Source organism: Phyllostomus discolor, chromosome 11 (assembly GCF_004126475.2).
Source record: "Phyllostomus discolor isolate MPI-MPIP mPhyDis1 chromosome 11, mPhyDis1.pri.v3, whole genome shotgun sequence".
Taxonomy (NCBI): domain Eukaryota; kingdom Metazoa; phylum Chordata; class Mammalia; order Chiroptera; family Phyllostomidae; genus Phyllostomus; species Phyllostomus discolor.
The window spans coordinates 83,121,494-83,139,330 of NC_040913.2; the positions used below are offsets into that span (position 1 = coordinate 83,121,494).

A 17,837-nucleotide genomic window follows, 5' to 3' on the forward strand; every position below is an offset into this window, starting at 1 on the left:
AACAAAGGACAGGAAGTTCACAGAGGATTTTGAGTTCCTAGTGTCCGAGACCTGGGTTCAAGTCCCCATTCTCCTCTTACTAGCTGTCTGATGATAGTCAAGTTTCGCAACAGCTCTATGCCTCAATTTTCCTATTTGTAAATCCCAACATATGCTTTTGGAGAAGATTTAATAAGTAAGAGTGTCTGCTACTTAGTAAATACTAAATACATGTTAAAGCCCCCTTGCTCCTCCTCTCCTTCCCTAACTGCATAGTTGGAACATCAGGCAGTGAGGGGGAGGTTAAAAAGGGCAGTTGGTGCCCTGGCTGGCATAGCTCAGTGGATTGAGCACGGGCTGTGAACCAGACATCACAGGTCCCATTCCCAGTCAGGGTACATGCCTGGGTTGCAGGCCACGCCCCCCAGCAACAGCACATTGATGTTTCTCTCTCTCTCTCTCTCTTTCTCCCTCCCTTCCCTCTCTAAAAATAAATAAATAAAATCTTTAAAAAAAAGGGCAGTTGGTGCCAAACTAGAGTCTCACGTTCCCAGTAATATACCAGAGTTATTCAAAAGAAACATTATGTGTGCCATGCATATAATTTTAATTTCCTAGTAGACACAGTTATCAAGGAATTTAAAAGACTAGTGTTAATAAGACATTTTATTTAACCTAGCATATCCGAAAGAGTATCATTTCCACTTATAGTTGATAGACAATTATTAACGAGACAGTTTACATCCTTTTTTTTTTCATTCTAAGTCTTCAAAATCCGCGTGCCTTTTACATTCACGGCAGATCTCAACTCAGCCTGACTGCACTGCGAGGGCTCAGGAGCGTCCGAGGGCTGGCGGCTCCCACGGGGGGCAGACCAGCTGCGGCCAAGGAAGGGCCACGGACGGTTTAGACCACAGAGTGGGGTTCTCTGGAGGGAGGAATCTGTTAGCAATGCTTGGGGTGGACTAAAGGGAAGAGTGCAAGCCTGCAGATGGGTTAAGAAGTCATCCCTGTAACCTAGGGGACAGTTCTCTGGCGTCTGAACAAGGCCGGCATCGGCAGGAAAAGAAAAGCAGGGATGAACGGGAGAAACACTGCAGGCTGAGAGGTCGCATAACCTGGTGAGACTGGTTTAATGTGGGAGATAAAGGAGAGCAAAGGGTTGACCATGGGGTTGTGAGGCTGGATATAATAAAATGAATAATTGGTTTACAACCAAAAAGATAAACGAACTGTTCCCTCAACTAGACATTATGTGGTTTCACTTGGTTATATAAACAAACTCTAGAATTCCTTCCTTGCATGTTAAGGAAAAACAAAAATACCGTTTACTACTATAGTTTAAAAACTAGGTAAATGTCTCCTTCTCAAAAAAGTATATTTGGGCCAGGCTGTAGGATGTTCATCAAATATTCATCCACTCCGTCTACCAGCTTGGTAGCCCGTCAAAGGCACAAACCAAGCCTCATTCACCTCTGTCTCCCCTGGCCCCCAAAACAGACAACCACATCACAGAGGCCTCGGCAGGAAATAAATATAGGTTTGTGGGGCAGAACAAGCAAATGGACATGTTTTCTTCTTGTGACGTCATGCATGCCTATCTTTAAAACTGTGATTTAAAAATATCTAAAGAGCTCTTATACTCACACCACGGTGTTTCCCCTTAGATAGTAGTATTTGTTGCTATGCCAGAAGCACATGTTCATAGAAACTTGGTCTTCTCACTGAATTGTAACTAGTTCCTGAATTGACATCCCTGTAGCATATGGGATGGGGGGGTTGGCGGGGGTGGGTAGTAAGTAAGCAAAAAGCAGGAAATCTGTTTTGCATTTGTTGTACCACCAACTATTTTAGGAACGGATAGAAATTCTTCCGAGTTCCCAAACCAATACTGGGAGTTAGCGTGAAAGTGTTCTTTGGCCCATAAATATTATATAGTCAACCTCACTTTTCAAAGTGTTAAGCTAAGTGTGATCGGGAAAGCCACACAGGGGTAGACAAAAATGAAGTGAAAACATGTTCATGTTAGTATAGCCTGGAGGGCGGAGAGGTATCACTGGCAAAAAAAATATCTCTTAACTATTGTCGGTCTAAGAGACTCTACCTAGAGAAGAAGAAGTTCCTACCAGAAATGTTTTCATCCCAGATTTCTAGAGAGCCGCTTAGGTATCAAGGGAGTCGGCAAAAGCATAACGGGATAAATTATATGATTTTACCAATCGTCAGTGAAAAGATATTCATGAAACTAACTGGAAGCACTGCCCCCACCCCATCTCTGGCCCCCGGCCTCAGTGAAAAAGACTACGAGGGCTCGGGGTGCGCAGCCTTACCTCCGACAGCAGGCGCTGAATCAAGACCGCCAAGGCTTCAAACCTGGTGTTGCCGCAGGAAACAAGCTGCTTCAGGTGCAGGATGAACCGACTCTGGCTCTCACATTTTGTCTTGCACTGGGCCAACTCCACTGCTTTCTCGGAGGACAGCACATCGGGACACGTCTGTGTCTGGATGCATAGGCTTCTGGGAGTCTTCTGTCTGCCGTTCTCAACTGCAGAAAGAATTGATAATAGGTGGTAAACCATACGATTTCAATTCTTGTAATAATCACCACACGCATTCAAATACAACTAGAGAAGGCACAGAAATGTGCTTATGTTTACATAAGGAAAGCACCACGCATGAGAACTGGAAGTAGTCAGATATCTGGAAGTTTGGAATTCGGAAACACAGACGGCAGCTTTACTTCTGACCTTAAAAGATTTCTATGGGGCAGAGAATTATCTCCACAAAACAAATAAGTTTAGCAATCCAGAAATAGGAAAACTGCATACAAAATGATGTTAGTTTCACAGCTTCTAATTTTCTAGGTAAATTGGAACAGAAAATGGACTGTTGCAATTCTTTTAACTCGATATTCTGGTCACATATGCTGAAAGAAGAAAACCCACAAATTATTGGACTTTACATGCCTTTCCCTCCTCCCACACATATTTTACCAACTTCCCATCCTTCCCTGCTGATGGCCTGGTCATTACAAAGATTTATGCTGCAGACAAGACATTCCCTAAATCTACTAAATCATCGAGTACGTAAAACCTACTCACATGTTGTCCCTCATCTCTAAGTTCATTGTCAAGAGCCCTACACTCTTGACCACACTGTTCCGTTTCCTACCGAGCACAAGCTTTGCTGGTTTTTCCCTTGCAAGGGGTAATAATGACTTAAACATTTTTTAAAAGCCCATGCTAATGCTCACAGCCATCTGAGGCGCCGTGCCAAGTTAATTAGTCACTTGAATTGCTCTGTTTACAATGAGCAACTGTTCCGTTTCGGAGCCATTCCGAGTGTCTCAGTCCCTTTAAGTACCAAACAGAATCGGGGAAAACAGGAAGCAAGCTGCTTAGCTTCTTGAAATAAGCAGGCCAAATAATCAAAACAAATCTCCATCCGAAAAATAAAAAGCTAGCAGAAACGAAAAGCGAACCCCACCCTTCCTCGTGGGCATTCCCTATGGTGGAGCAGTCTGTGGTAACAGACAGACCTAAGACAGTCTTAGCGACAGTACTTGCTTTCTCCAGTTTTTGAGGGGAAGGAAAACCACAGTGATTTCTCGAAAGAAAATAAACAAAGAAACCTCAGTTTTCATGTTCTAAGATCCAATGGCAAAATGTGCTCAATATACTTTTTAAGTTGAAAACAGAAAAAAGGGCTTTCATTTTCTATGGTGGCTTTCCATGGTTAACTCACATTGGTATTAATGCTTGATAATCCTCCGTTCTAAAAAGATTAAAATATCTACTGTGTTTTAAAATTACTCCAAAAGAGGGGGAAAGGTGTTTATCTATTGTTCTTTATTAGCAGTCATTAATAGCTGTCTGTCAATAATTGCCCATTCCCCAGCAGATGGAGAAAGGAACTAACGGTCATAACACTAAAGTCCTGAAGGAGGAACAACTTGATCGAGTCACTGTGTTAATGAAAAAGAATCTAAATATTTTACAATATGTCAACATATCTGAGCTTCATATTCCTCTACTTTCTCATTTCCTAAAATGTTCTTAGAAATCATTTTTTTCCTCTACATACAACAATAATACACAGTGTTTTGCTGTTCACAGAGTGTCTCACTGTCCTCTTTTCTGATCCTCCCTGTCACTTTTGACAGGGAAGGGGACAGGCAGGGATGTGGAGGGCCTCCTCGCCCAGGTGCGGACAGCATCTACGGGACAGATTCCAAGTTAGAATCTAGGCCTCTGAGGCCGGGTCTCCACTGTTCCCATGCATTTTGGAAAGTGGAGATAGGGTGAAAAGGTCACATATTTTGTAACTAAAACTAGGGAAGTATGCAATAATCTTGACATAATGCTACCTCAATACATTCAAGCCCATTAACTGAGAAGTCTTCAATAAACCTACATATAAACGTCTATGTTTTATATATTTTGTACAAACAGAAGAGCAATAAACATTTTTAAATGTTTGACCATCTAGAATTTACTGCAATATATGCAAAGTTCATTCTTCTGATTGATGACCACTACTATATATCCTACCAATACTTATTGAAATATTCATTCGTTTATTGATACATTGCTTTGAGTTCATTTCTTGAACCCTTAACAATGTTTGATTTTCTTTCTAGAATTTACATGCTAATCAATTTTATAATTTAACACAATATCGCAGTTTTAAAACTGTTAGGTTATAATTATTTACAAACTCTGAGCAGTAAGTCTTTCATATTAACGTTTTGGGAGAAAACATTCTGTAATATTCTTATCTACAAAGTCGTTCAGATGAATTTTAAGATTCAGCAGTAAGGCCTAATAAGTTATTTATTAAATACATATAATACATTGAATGAAATGTAAGTTAACATATTAACCATTGTTTTTTGCACTCAGATTCAGAATACAGGTACTGTCTTTATAGCACCACACTGAGAAGATGGAGCTATGTCTTAATGCTATGTCTTAAACTTCATAGTTTTAAGACAAACTATGTCTTACATCAAAGTCAGGCCATAGTTAAGTATTTACATTTGGCTCTTTAGTGAACTAATATTTTTTCACTGTATTATCAAGATTTTAAAAAAATTTAACTTACAACTCCACTGAAAGTATTGCTAGTAATAGTGTCTGGCTCAATTCCTGGTTTCTCAGTGGATAGAAAGTATATTTTAAAATCACATATTTACATCATGTTATGAATCTGCCAATATCTTTTTTAAGTGTTTAAAAGTTGAGCTGGGTCTGCAGACTCCTTATTAGGCTATCCAATCCATTATGATTTTTCACTGATTGTAATTCAATAAATGTTGTTAAAGGCTTTTCTTACACCACGGTGGCTTCAAATTCCGGAGAGCAGCTGATTTTTTTGGACATACCAGCGCGACAATGTATGCTGTCCCCCTAGCTTGTTGCCAGGGACTCAGGCGGCTTAGGTCCTCAAGGGAGACTGGCACCTGAGCACTTCCTTTATTCTATTGTCGTTGCTCTAGCTCTGGGTAACCAAATGGCATTTGTGCTCATAAAAGTCCCATTCCCATATTTTGAAACTGTTAAATATGTCAGGGCATGTATATTCTTTCAACATTTAGATAATTGTCTAGGGCCCCAAACTGTATTAAGAACGTTACTAAGATCACTCCAGAATGAGCTTGAGTCCTTTTTGCTAAGGCACACTCTGGAAAACGTCCACTGCCCAAGAGTGACTGCGGTTCAGTCTCACAAGTGTCCTGGCCCCTAGTGGCTTTTCCATTTGTGCTTTGCCTGGGGGCTGGTTCAACTTCAGATGCAGTTAAGGGTCGGGGTGCCAACCCCAGCTACCCAGAGAGACAGGGGTGGGGTGGGGGAAGGGACTGCTTCAGCGGAGCCCAGGCTGTCCACACACCAGCCCCTTTTTTCCTGCAGGCTTTCTGCGAGGCCTGAGGACTGGAGTTTCACGAGAGGAGGAAGCCCACTTCTCAGCGTCAGCCCCCAGGTGTCCAGCCGTGGAAACCAAGACATCACGCCTAGAACACAAACGCTGCTCTGCCCCAGGCAGTGGTAAAAACCATCAGGTCTGTACACCGTGATGCAGTTTTAAATGCTACCGGAGAATCTCACCCAAACATTTAAAACTGTTCTGGTCATGTCTCTCTGCCCAATTTCATTGACTCAAATTGATGTTCAAAAATATAAAAGCTTTGTGAGAAGCCTTCTCTAACACACCCTGGCACAAACTATTGAATTCATAGCCGGGAAGCCAGAATTTATCCTAGCATTACTACTACGTGGGAGCAATGACATCTGTAGAGGGGTTTTCATCGCACACTTGTTTACGAAGAAAAGAAACAACCTGAATGTCCATGAGTGCAGGACTGGTTAAACTAAAGTACATTTATATACAGGAACCAGAGCTGTAATGGAGCACTCAGAAACTCTCTGTGGTAAATTAAAACAACAACAACAACAACAACAACACACTAAATTACAATGTAGATAATATGCCCCATTGCATAAAAATGGGAATATAAGACCACATTTTCTTTTTTTGCTTATAAATGCATAACAAAAGTATTATATAATACATATAAAAGTACTAACAATGTTTAATTTCCCAGAAAAGAAAACATGAACCAGATAGATACAAGATATTCTAATGCATTTATAAAAAATTATTGTATTTATTTATTTTTAGACAGAGGGGAAGGAAGGGAGAGATGGTTCAGCCTGCGAACCATCAATGTGTAGTTGCCTCTCATATGCCCCCTACTGGGGACCTGGCCCAAAACCCTGGCATGTGCCCTGCTGGGAATTGAATCCATGACCCTTCAGTTCGCAGGCCGGCACTCAATCCACTGAGCCATAGCAGCCAGCGCACATTTTTTATACTTTTTAAGCATGGGGTAAATATTACCCATTCAGAATGAGAAAGCACTAATATTTTCTAAAGGTTGTTAAAATGAGTTCTGAGCATTTAAAAATCTTTCTTTAACACTTAGCCATGGAGAAAAAAACATAGTCAATCCATGTTTCTTCCTCAGGGAACCTAGACAGGAATCCAAACAGCACAGACTTTGTTGCATGTGAAAACACAGACTAGACTTACACTGAAGGAGAAAGGAAAACATTTACATTATTCTTCTCAGAGTACATGTCTTCAAATTTTAACAAAAGAGCCAATACGCTAACAGGCTGTGCTCTGCCTCCAGCTGGACAAGCAAGTTGTGACCTCAATCTTCCACTCCATATACTGTGCTCCCTACAGACAAAACTGTACCACGTGGTGGCAGATAACCCAATCTGAGCAGCCTTCCCACCCTCCTCTCGCCTGGCTCAACTGCAGATCAGAGATGATGCAAAAATCTCCAGTGACACGCAAGGCCCCAGCGCTCAGAAACAGGCTACTCTGTAACACTAACACACAGCAGTTTCCCTTAAACCCCACAGGACCCATTATTTATAGGACGTGAGCATAACGTGACAAACTTTGCCCTTACATTCTATTTATTAACATATTACCCCTTGGATAACGCAGCTGTATTTAAAAGCATAAAATGCTGTGTTTATTACACCTAGTAACAGGATATGTTCTGATGTCAAAGAATCGATTTAATCAGAAACCTTTAAATTAAATGGTAGCTTCTACATAGGTTCAGATGTTGCTCAACAAGGTAATCACCACCATCATGTCTGACTCGACCTCCCTAGGATCCATTCTAATGGAACTGAAAAATCAGGAAAACGAAAGTGTTAAATCAAAGACATGTGCTTATGTGGAAAACAGTTGGATAACACTGTTTGCTCTCTTTGTTCTTTCTACTCAGAAAGTGCAATTTCATGACATTTACAACTAACCTAATGAACTTATTTATCATCTTAACATAGTAGATCATGAGAAATGGACCAATTTTTCAGGCTCAAGCTACTCTGGCATATAGATCTCCATCTCAAGGCTCAACATCATTCTTGAGAGACAGGGACTAACCGTCATCCCATCCTAGCTGCTGAGGACACATTCATCCTAAGGCCAGACGAGCCATTTACTGAACTCTCCAAGATTTCTCAATATGGAAATCGAGTTAGAGACAAGACCTAGCAGGAGAGTGCCTCGGCCTGCATGAGTCCCAGACCTAAACATGGCATGTAGTAATGATGTCGCCTAGCTTTTTGTATACTCACCGATCTAATCATCAAATGCCCTGGTGTGCTGGGGGACAGGGGAGGCACGTAGAAGAGGTTGGTGGTGTACGGGGATGCAAGAAGACACCACGGTTCTCTGCTGAACTATTTTCCCTAGTGCTAATCTCTTCCTGTCCCATCCACCTGTCTGAATGTAGGTGAGACATTACATCATCTGTGCTTTCTATAATGGATAGGGCATTGAAAACTGATGTTGTGGGTCAATAAAACATAGGTTATAGACTAAGGGGCTGGTGAGTGTTCTCTAAATTTCTACCCATACACTAAACAGATAACTGGTTCCCTTCTTTCTGCCTTAATCTGAACCTATAGGTCTCAAAGCCTTTATAGAAACACCTATCTCTACACAAGTTCTTTCAGTCAGTGGTTCTTCAGCCTTTGGTGATGCGGGTTTACCCTGGGGTAGTCCACAAAAACACAGCAGTGAAATGCAAACCATGGGGAAATCTGTGTTCTAATAAGAGGGAGTATTCAATTAGGAAGGGACCACCCAAGTGACTACTGTTCACCCAGCAAGCGTCCACTGAAGTCTTCCTGATCAAACTGGCCCTTGCCTTGAAGGAGCTGCTCTGGAGCAGAGATAGAAATATGCCATCAACAATGGCAATGGGACTTGATGATTAGAGAACAGAATTATGTAGACAGTGTGGTGAGACTTCAGACGGAGAAACACCTAGACCTGGGGTTGTCAAGAAAGGATTCTACAGACACAGGAGCACGCCTGCACACTCGGCAGACAGAGAAGCTTGAAAAGGCGGGCAAATGCAAAGGCACAGAGAGGTACAGAGAGGGGGCCAGAGCGGACAGCGCAGTTGGCTCTCCGGAAGTCACAGCAAGAGGAACTGGCTGGGAGCTCACGTGGGGGCGAGAACACGGGTGCCATTCAAGGCTTTACTTGTCGGAGGCACAGAACAATGCTTCAGAGGAGCCTGGAGGTGCCGTGGGAGGAGGTCTGCGGGGGTAAGGTCAGGAGGGCGGCCCAGCCAGAGAAATTCCTGGGTCAGGGGCAGTAAGAGCAGAAGGAAAACACGACTGTGTTTGTGAAGCAGAACGGGAGGATTAGTGACCAGCTGGATCAAGGGAACCCGGGTGAGTCACCAGTTCCCAGCAAGGAAATCACACCGAGGAGGAGGAGATCAGCACGTGAGAAGGTGAGGGCAGAGAGAGGGGAAGGTGTGGGACGTGGTGAGGAAGGCGTTATAACGTGCTCTCACGCTGCTCTCTGTTCTCCGGAGAGAGTCTATTCCAGACTCACCTGCTCCACCGCACTTCCCAAGTTTAATCGTCTGCCACGTCAGCTCTTTATTTCCCGCTGTCCTGAATACTGTCCCTAACACACACTATTAACACACTCTCTAGCTGCATCTGTGAACAGTGAACCCATAGTAACCTGTATAATCCCACCAAGAAATTAAAACATATATATTCATGTCATCAATTATTAGTTTAAATTTGTATAAACAATGCAGGAATAAGATAACCACCACAAATATACTACTAATAAACATTAATCTGTTGTTAACACATCTTAAGTACATAAAAGCCATATCTAAAGTTGAGAACCTTCTATCTCAATGTAAGTATTATTTTATAACTGAAAATTCATAGAAGAAATCAAAATCAAACATCAATCTCGAAAGCATTTAACTGACAGTTACAAGATAGGTAATCATTACCCAAAAAACTTATATCGTAAAAGAGAAAAAAACAACAAGGTCTATTGCGAGATTCCACCTGCTACATGACGCAGCCCCCTTATTTATAAGCAGCTCATATCAGCTATGAATTAGGCCCTGCCCCCTCTCGTACCTGTGTGCACTACAGAGACTGGAGAAGTCAAACACTCAATGTCCCAGACTCCCTTGTGGGTAGAGACAGCCATGTGACTGAGGCTTAGCCAATGAGATGTAAGCTTTACTGGTTTGGCACCGCCCCTTCCCTACTTCTCTTTCTTTCCTGCCTGGAGCAGCCTTTGTGAGATCACCAGGCAACAGTCAGGAGGAAGGCACTGAGAGGACAGCTGAGACGGTTGGTCCTGCCACCACTCAGCTGTGAACAGCATGGGTGCTGCCTTTTCAGCGAGGCAAACAGTCATCTTGACAAACTGCAGCTAAAAGCAGTTCTACTGGACAGTCTCAAAAATGAACACCAAACATAAGAATATAATTGGATGACTTTCATTCTAATCAAACAAATCTAGTTATGCTCTGCCTCACTCTTACGGTCTCTGAATATCTAGTCAAAATAATTCCCTTCAGTACAGCTTTAAGAAAATGAAAATATTTTGTTCTATTAGTAATAGTTCTTCTGCCCTCCTTCAATAGACAGGGTTCGGTGGAAGTTAGCACCTGCATGAGTGTGGTTGGTAGGGTGATAATATGGGTGTAATAATCAACAGTTTTAATTTGAACATTTTCCCTAAAATGTCACATGGTATGCTTGAGTGTGATATTGTTATGTTACACAACCACACACTTATGATTTTGTACTAAAACAGGGGCATTATTTGTGCTGGACCCTGTGGCTGTATATACATCCCTCCATTTGCTCTAATAATTGCTTTTAATGTTGCTAGCTCAGCAAAAAGAACTCTTTCAGTGCAATTGCCTTCACTTGAATCAAAGAGAACATTCATTCTTGAAGATTCAAAGTGGCACTTTTCAGAACAATTCATAGAGCTATCTCCAGTGTCACAGAAAAACTGAACTCTAGTAAAATTGGTCACAAAAGATATTTCTACTCAGGAGGCTTTTTCCCTTAACTCATTCCAAAATGGGAACGAATTTGTTGAGGCGAAATTCTGAAGCAGACTGGGCCAAACACTTTGGCAAGTTGGAGCCATTTCTCCTGAACCTGGTGGAAGATGGCAGTGTCTCCCTGACGCCAAGATTGTGGTCCCTTCTGCCACGTCGCCCAGAGCTCTGACAAACCCGCTCTCTTTCTTTCGCTTCTGTTTACAGAGAAGGTTACATCTGGGATCCAACAGCACACTCTGTCAACAGGCGCCTTGCAGTAGTAGGGAACCAACACTCCCAGTGCCCAGCGTCCAGTGCCCAGTGGAAGGGCTCAGGGAAAGAGCCTGTTCTGTCCTGGGTCCCCAGAGCCACCACCCTTACTGCTAGTGCCTGTCTCCTCACAATCGAGACCCAGACACACTAAAACTCCTTTCTTTCCTTGAAGGGGAAAACATGGCGCCACGAAGGGAAATCAATGCACCGGGAGTATTAACTGAGTGTGAGAGAGAAGAAAAGAATTAGTTGAGATCATATGAGTTTTGGGGGGTAAGATATTCTGTGGTTTTTAAACCAAAAGCCAGAAGATTCACAGCATCCCGGGTTCTGGGGGCTGCCGAAATCATCTCATCAGATTCCTGTTTGTTTCAGCCCTGTCTGGTTAGCTGGTCAAGGTCCCTCGCTTAGTTACTAGCAGAACTAGGGCTACGACCCCAACTCTTGGAATCCAGGTCAAGACCACGGCCACCACGGAAGTAACACAACTTCCTTTTGTAAGAACACAAACACGAGCTACAGCTTGCAGCCACAGGGATAAGAGTAAAGGCAATGGGCTCATTGTCCATGCCGTTGGAAGATTTCTCAGACCTTAAAGTTATGTGATATGCAGAAGCTCACAGAAGGGTCTTACTGGGGGTAACTAGAATTATATACTTAACGTAATTTTAAAATAGTCTCCATGCACAGAACTCTCTTTTCATTACTGCTGTTCACTGGACCTTACAGAATTATAGCAAGATTTGCCCCAAGTGGTGTGGCTCAGTGCATTGAGTGCTGGCCTACTAACCAATAGTCACCATTTCGATTCCCAGTCTAGGGCATACGTGGGTTGCAGGCCAGGTCCCCAGTAGGGGGCATGTGAGAAGCAACCACATATTGATGTTTCTGTCCCTCTCTTTTACCTTCCCCCTCTCTAAAATAAATGAATAAAATCTTCATAAAAAAAAAGAATTATAGCAAAATTCATAGTCAGGAAAATCTCTAAGCCAGAAATTCTAAACAGAGGTCCCAGGTTTTTGTCCCATCTCTGCCACAGACTCTGCATCCTTGGACACACTAGTTCACTTCTCTGGGTTGCAGACTTCTTGGTATAAAATAAGATAAACCAGATCCCCTGGATGTACACACTAGCTCTAAAAATCATGGCTGCACTCAAGTGAATATTTCAAAATATTTTTATATAAACTCAGAAAATAAAATGCAGCTAAAATATCCCTATCAGTCGAACTCTGGTAATAAAAGACTTGTCTCTTCTATTTAAGTTGCCCTGGAAAACTATCTGCTTCACAAAAAACACTATAGCCTACAATGTTCACTAATAGAAGACAGGTCAGACAAATCATGGCTCGCCCGACAATGGGGTGTTACATGACCATTAAAAAGAATGAGTTAGATGAGTATGTGTTAATGTGAAAATCTGAGCTACAGTCACTCTAAAAAGCAAGCGACAGAGGAGTATATATAGCATGCTTCCATTTCTGTATCACGAAAAAAGGATATAAATGATTGACACAGGCTTCCGTGGGATCAGACAATTCCCAGGAAGCTACAACACACCCCTGAGAGTGGCTGTCTCTTGGGGCGGGCAGGGGCTTGGGGGGAAGGGGCTCACTTGGAATTGTACAACCTTCTGTCCTGTTTGGTTTCCCTTTTAACTTGGAGAATGCATTATTTTTTCCAAGTTAACATTAAAAGCTTTTGGTGCTATTTTAGATCATGCATATCATTACCAATGCAGGCACCCTTCTGTTTTGTTTTTTTTTTTTCACCCTGTTGTTGTCTAAGGTTGAAAAAACGGCAGTGACATTTAGTCTGGGAGAAACAGCCACTGTTTGCCTCCTGACTTACCTCACTTACCTGCGGCGGTCCGCGCAGACCGACCTCGGGGGCAAGGCTGGCTGACTCAAGGGCCAGGTCAACGGGAGTTATGAAACATGAGGAAGAGGGGCTGGGAAAAATGAGAATCATCCCCCAGTGCTTTCCCAGAGGAGGAAGATTCCTCTGGGAAACCACTAGCAGTCGGCTGAAAAAAAAATCTCTAGGGACAGGGATGAAAAACAAGACACATGAGGGCTAACATGCATATATGAACCAGGACAAAAATCCTCCATTTCCACGCCCAAGCAATCCTGCTACAGTCAACACTAACTAGCCGAAATCAAACAGAACAGCACCTTAGTGTCCAGAGCATAAAATCGACTTAATTTACCAGAGTTGCAATTATCATCTAGAACAAGAGACGGCAATGTGGGGCGACAGACTCCCCTCACAGTGACACAAAGGTTGACATTCGCCTAAAATACACACTGCATTTATTTCTATCTTGGGCACAGAAAATAAAAAGCAGACACAAGCGGAAACATCAGAGGCGGTCTTTGGTAACTGCAAGCATTTGCACTGTGAGGCTCGGAAAACTTGGTTTGTGGTTCACTTATTACCTCTCCACAACTGCCTGGGTGTTTTATTTCAGAAATGTTTAGAATATGGAAATCTTTTGGTCTATTAAACTAACAACATAATCGCAGTGAGAAATTACATAATGAAAACGATAGGGAAGCCCTCTCATTTCACCTCATCCTTTAAGGGGAAGAAAAAATATTCTTCTTAATGTACCTACAACCTATTTCCAAAACCCTGAGAGTACAACGTAATTTAACAGGTGTTGATTCTCCCAGATCTGATTGGCGTCGGAGGAAAAGGCCAGAGAGAGCCAAGGCAACAATCCTGCTTCCCATAAACAAACCAGCACACACATCTGCTTGCAAACAGTAAAAGTACCATTGAAACAACAGAAACTGCTCATTTTTTTAACAATGAAACCTACATAGAGAGAGCTTTCTTTCCCCACTTATCTACTTAGCAGATTCCTGAGAACATCTGTAAGTTAATCAAGATGTCCCCCCCCCCCCCCACTTCCCCCGGGCAACACTAAATAGACACCCACGCCAGACAGACCTGTATGGAAGATAACAGTGCTTTTCCTGAACCCTGAAGGAAGGCGGAGGTTTCGAAGCAATCCTTTGGCCGTCAGACGCACGTGAATGGTGGACAAGGAGAATTTGGGAGACAACAACATGTCTTCAGAGCAGGTGGGAAGATTTCACGGAAGAAACAGCTTCCATGGAGTATCACATACTGCCTTTAAACTCAGTGCTCGGCCAGGCCAAGAAACACAGCGGGAGAAAACATGCCTGCCTAGCAAATGTCATCCCAGTGCACACACACAAAGGGGGAAAAAAAAAACAACACCAGAGCTATCCAAGTGTTTCTGGCTTCCCTTCTCCCTCCCAGATGTTGCCAAAACAGTGCTCTTCCTCTGAATAAAATCTCCTCTCAGCGGATCCAGCAGTGCGCAGCCTGTGAATTACATCACGCTGTACATGCTAATGGGCTTGTTATGGTTCTCATCAGAGATGGGAAGAGGGGAGGAGGAAGTGGGTGGTCCTAGGGGTTTTATATAACAACCAATAATGTCACAAGTCCTGTAACGACTTGGAAGATTGTTAAGGGAAATTAACTACTTAACAATGCCTCATGATTCTTTAGAATTTAGAAAAAAAATGAAAATTTCATTAGAGAAATCTGCCTTCTGGTTTTTCAATTTTTAAATTATGTTCACACTAATAAATCTGGGAATTCTTCAGATTATTTATATAGAAATCTATCCATAAACCTGACACTCTGGATAAAATTTCTAAAAGTGACTCCAAGCAATAAATGTTCCCAATTGTAATTTTTAATGAAGTGTTTCTTATAGTAATGACAGATCAATAAAAAGGTTAAAGTTCAACTTTCACACTGATGTCCTGAGGACCCTACTAGTAACCAACAATTAGAGGTTAATGCAATTTCTGTAGCAGGTATAAGATAGGAGTATCAGAGGAATAAAAGTGAGTCAATCTGACAGGCAGTATCCTAAGGATTACACTTAGTGCTTGACAGCTGCATCTGTAGCAAATCAGAGAGCCTCTCACAACGATGCACTGAGACTAGAAATGCCGGGAGGGGCAGAGTTATGTGTGATTTTTACTGGGACCTATTAAATGTTCATTGGAGTAGAGTGGTTTATGAAAGTACATTAAAATGTGATGGCAAAAGACAAAGGAAGTTGAAAGATAAAAGTATGTATGGATGGAAGAAAATTTCACCGGCAACATGCCTACTTAAAAGTAAAGCAAACATTACTGCAAACATTATTAAACCTGGAACACCCCAAACTCCTCAAATTTGTTTTAAGAAAGTACACGAAAACAATGTGTAGAAAATGATCTAGGCTTGTTCCCAAGATTTCCTTAAAAGAATAAGACTCGGTAACAGAAATGGAGGTAGAAATTGTTAACTAGGAATAATCCCATTAGCTGCTATTGAATGTGCAGGAAGCACACTCACTGTTTTAGAAATTCTACAGAGCACTTTGGGGGTGACAGGGGAGTCAACAGGCAGGAAAGGAAATTCTGAATAGTTCCTTCTCCCTCTTCACCCCCCCCCCCGCCCCCCACCCTTTTCAGAGGCTATCTATCAGCAACAGAGACAAACCCCAAGGACTCAGGCAAGGGTTAGCTGCAGGGAAGCTACACCTGGTTGAGACCCAGCCCTGGGTCTTGTAAATGCACTGTACCCATAGCAACAAAAACACAAAGAGCCATGGAACTCAAGTCCAAAAAAGCTACATTTAGGTGTGGCCTTTACATTTTATCACTGTTTATTATTACTAAAAACAACCACATTTTTACCAGGTTCTACATATTAATACAGGGTGGGACAAGTGAGGTTTACAATTGTAAGTAGAACACAGTTTATTCTTGTATTCTATGCATTACGTATTGTATTATTTTCTATACGAACTGTAAACCTATTTTGCCCCCCCAACGCTATAACCTGTCCTCCAACCCCCACCCCCCAAGAAACTTGTAAAAACCAAGATGCCAATCAGCATTAAAACTGAATGGTAACTCAAAGTTAAATATTAATATATCAAAAATAGACATGGCACCACCCCATGCAGGATCTATTTTTGTTGTTGTTTTGAATTGTTAAGTAATAGTAAATTCTAAATTACCCTGGTTAAAAGGAAATCCTTTAGTCTAAACTACTCAAATTGAGAAATTAGGAACATGTCACCCATTCATTTTGTCCATTAAAATTTCTACTTGCAAAAAAAAATTTTTTTTTACTTGCACCACACTAGGACACACCACATATATTAATAGTAACATTACTAATCACCTTTTTAAACAGCAGAGCAAGGAATCACAAGAATAAAGAGAAGAGGGCTTCTGGTGAAGATGGCAGATAGGTAAATGCAGCACTCAGAACCACCTCTCACGACACACCAGAATTACAACCAAACGATAGAACCACCATCACTCAGAACTGCCTGATATCCAGCTGAACAGAAGCCCCATAACTAGGGCTATAAAGAAAAAACCACACTGAGGCTGGTAGGAAGGGTGGAGAGAGGGAATGGGCTGGTCCTACACCCACGTGTGGTGGATACAAATTGGAAGGGATATCATGACTGCAGCAGCCCCCCAACCAGAAGTGAGGGGTCCCAGGCCCACACCAGGCCCCCCAGCTCAGGGTTCCAGTGCCAGGAAGAGAAGCCCCCACAACTTCTGGCTGTGAAAACCATCAGGGATAGAGGCTGCGTGAGACGGAGGGCTGCTGAAATCCCAGGTGTTCCTCTTAAAGGGCCCGCACACAAACTTACTCAGACTCACTCCCTCTGAGCTCCAGCGCTGAGGCAGCCGCTTAAAAGGCACCAGGGACATACAGGGAGGAACTGAAGTGTCTGGCGTCAAGGTGAGGGCTGGAGGGGCAGCTTTCTCCCAAACAGAAGTGTAGGCAGAAGCCATTGCTCCTGTGCTAAGGCAAATCCCCACTGAGCCAAACCCCCACAGAGCAGGCAGGCACCATATCTGAGTCTCCAACAACCTGACCATCACCATTAGCTCCGCCCTGGTCATTCCCTGAGACCCTGCCCCACCCAACTTGCGGGCTCACTGAAGCTATTTTCAGTGACTTTTCCTTATAAAAACATCCTGTCTTGGCTCATACAATGGACTTTCCTAAAATCTCACAAACAAGCAGAAGCTGGCTTTGGCATGACCCCTACCTCTTGCTAAGTGGCCCCAGGGCTGACACTAGCAGCGGCTGGCCTCCGTTTGCAGCTTGGCCTCTCCCAGACACGTTCAGTTCCTTCTGCAGATCATTTTGTAGCTCATGCTAGCTGACTTTAGTCTGTACCTTCTGGGACCAGAGCCAGCACACCTGATGGACAGCTTTAAAGCATGCTAGAGCACCACCCAACTACCTCCACAATAATACCCTCAAGGGATGGACTCAGCGAGCACCAGAGCCCCGCTGAAGCTAGTCCTGCTCTCTTTGACCCCTGCATAGCAGACCCTCCACTGTGGTCCTTGTAACTGACTGGCCTAGAGGTAGATCCCTCCCATTGACATGCCAAGAGCAATCAAGGCTCAACTACAGCAGGAGGAGGAGGGTGCATACAGCCTGTGCTAGAGTACTCGGCTTGGGTGACTAGGGATGCTGTGCCACTGGGTCCTACAGGACACCTACTACATTAGGTCACTCTACCAAAACTGGGAGATGTAGCAGCTCTACCTAATATATAGAAACAAATACAGAGAAGTTGCCAAAAAAA

General features: G+C 42.9%; 1 protein-coding gene and 1 long non-coding RNA gene across 4 annotated transcripts in view; both read right to left on the reverse strand.

Moving 5' to 3' along the window:
- Window positions 1–17,837, reverse strand: part of MTUS1 (microtubule associated scaffold protein 1) — a 131,498-nt gene that overhangs the window by 27,865 nt on the left and 85,796 nt on the right. For 2 of the 3 annotated variants that reach the window (XM_036011689.1, XM_028526646.2), the window contains one exon: window positions 2,310–2,524. In XM_036011689.1, coding sequence (XP_035867582.1) covers window positions 2,310–2,524 — 215 coding nt within the window. Of the gene's footprint in view, window positions 1–2,309; window positions 2,525–14,128; window positions 14,572–17,837 lie in introns of those variants that run through there. The other variant, XM_028526649.2, reaches the window with a different exon arrangement.
- LOC118497449 lies at window positions 3,176–6,609 on the reverse strand. Its single transcript, XR_004899976.1, has 2 exons — window positions 4,956–6,609; window positions 3,176–4,915 (listed from the first exon to the last, which is right to left on the reverse strand). It is a non-coding gene; the product is annotated as an uncharacterized LOC118497449 (long non-coding RNA).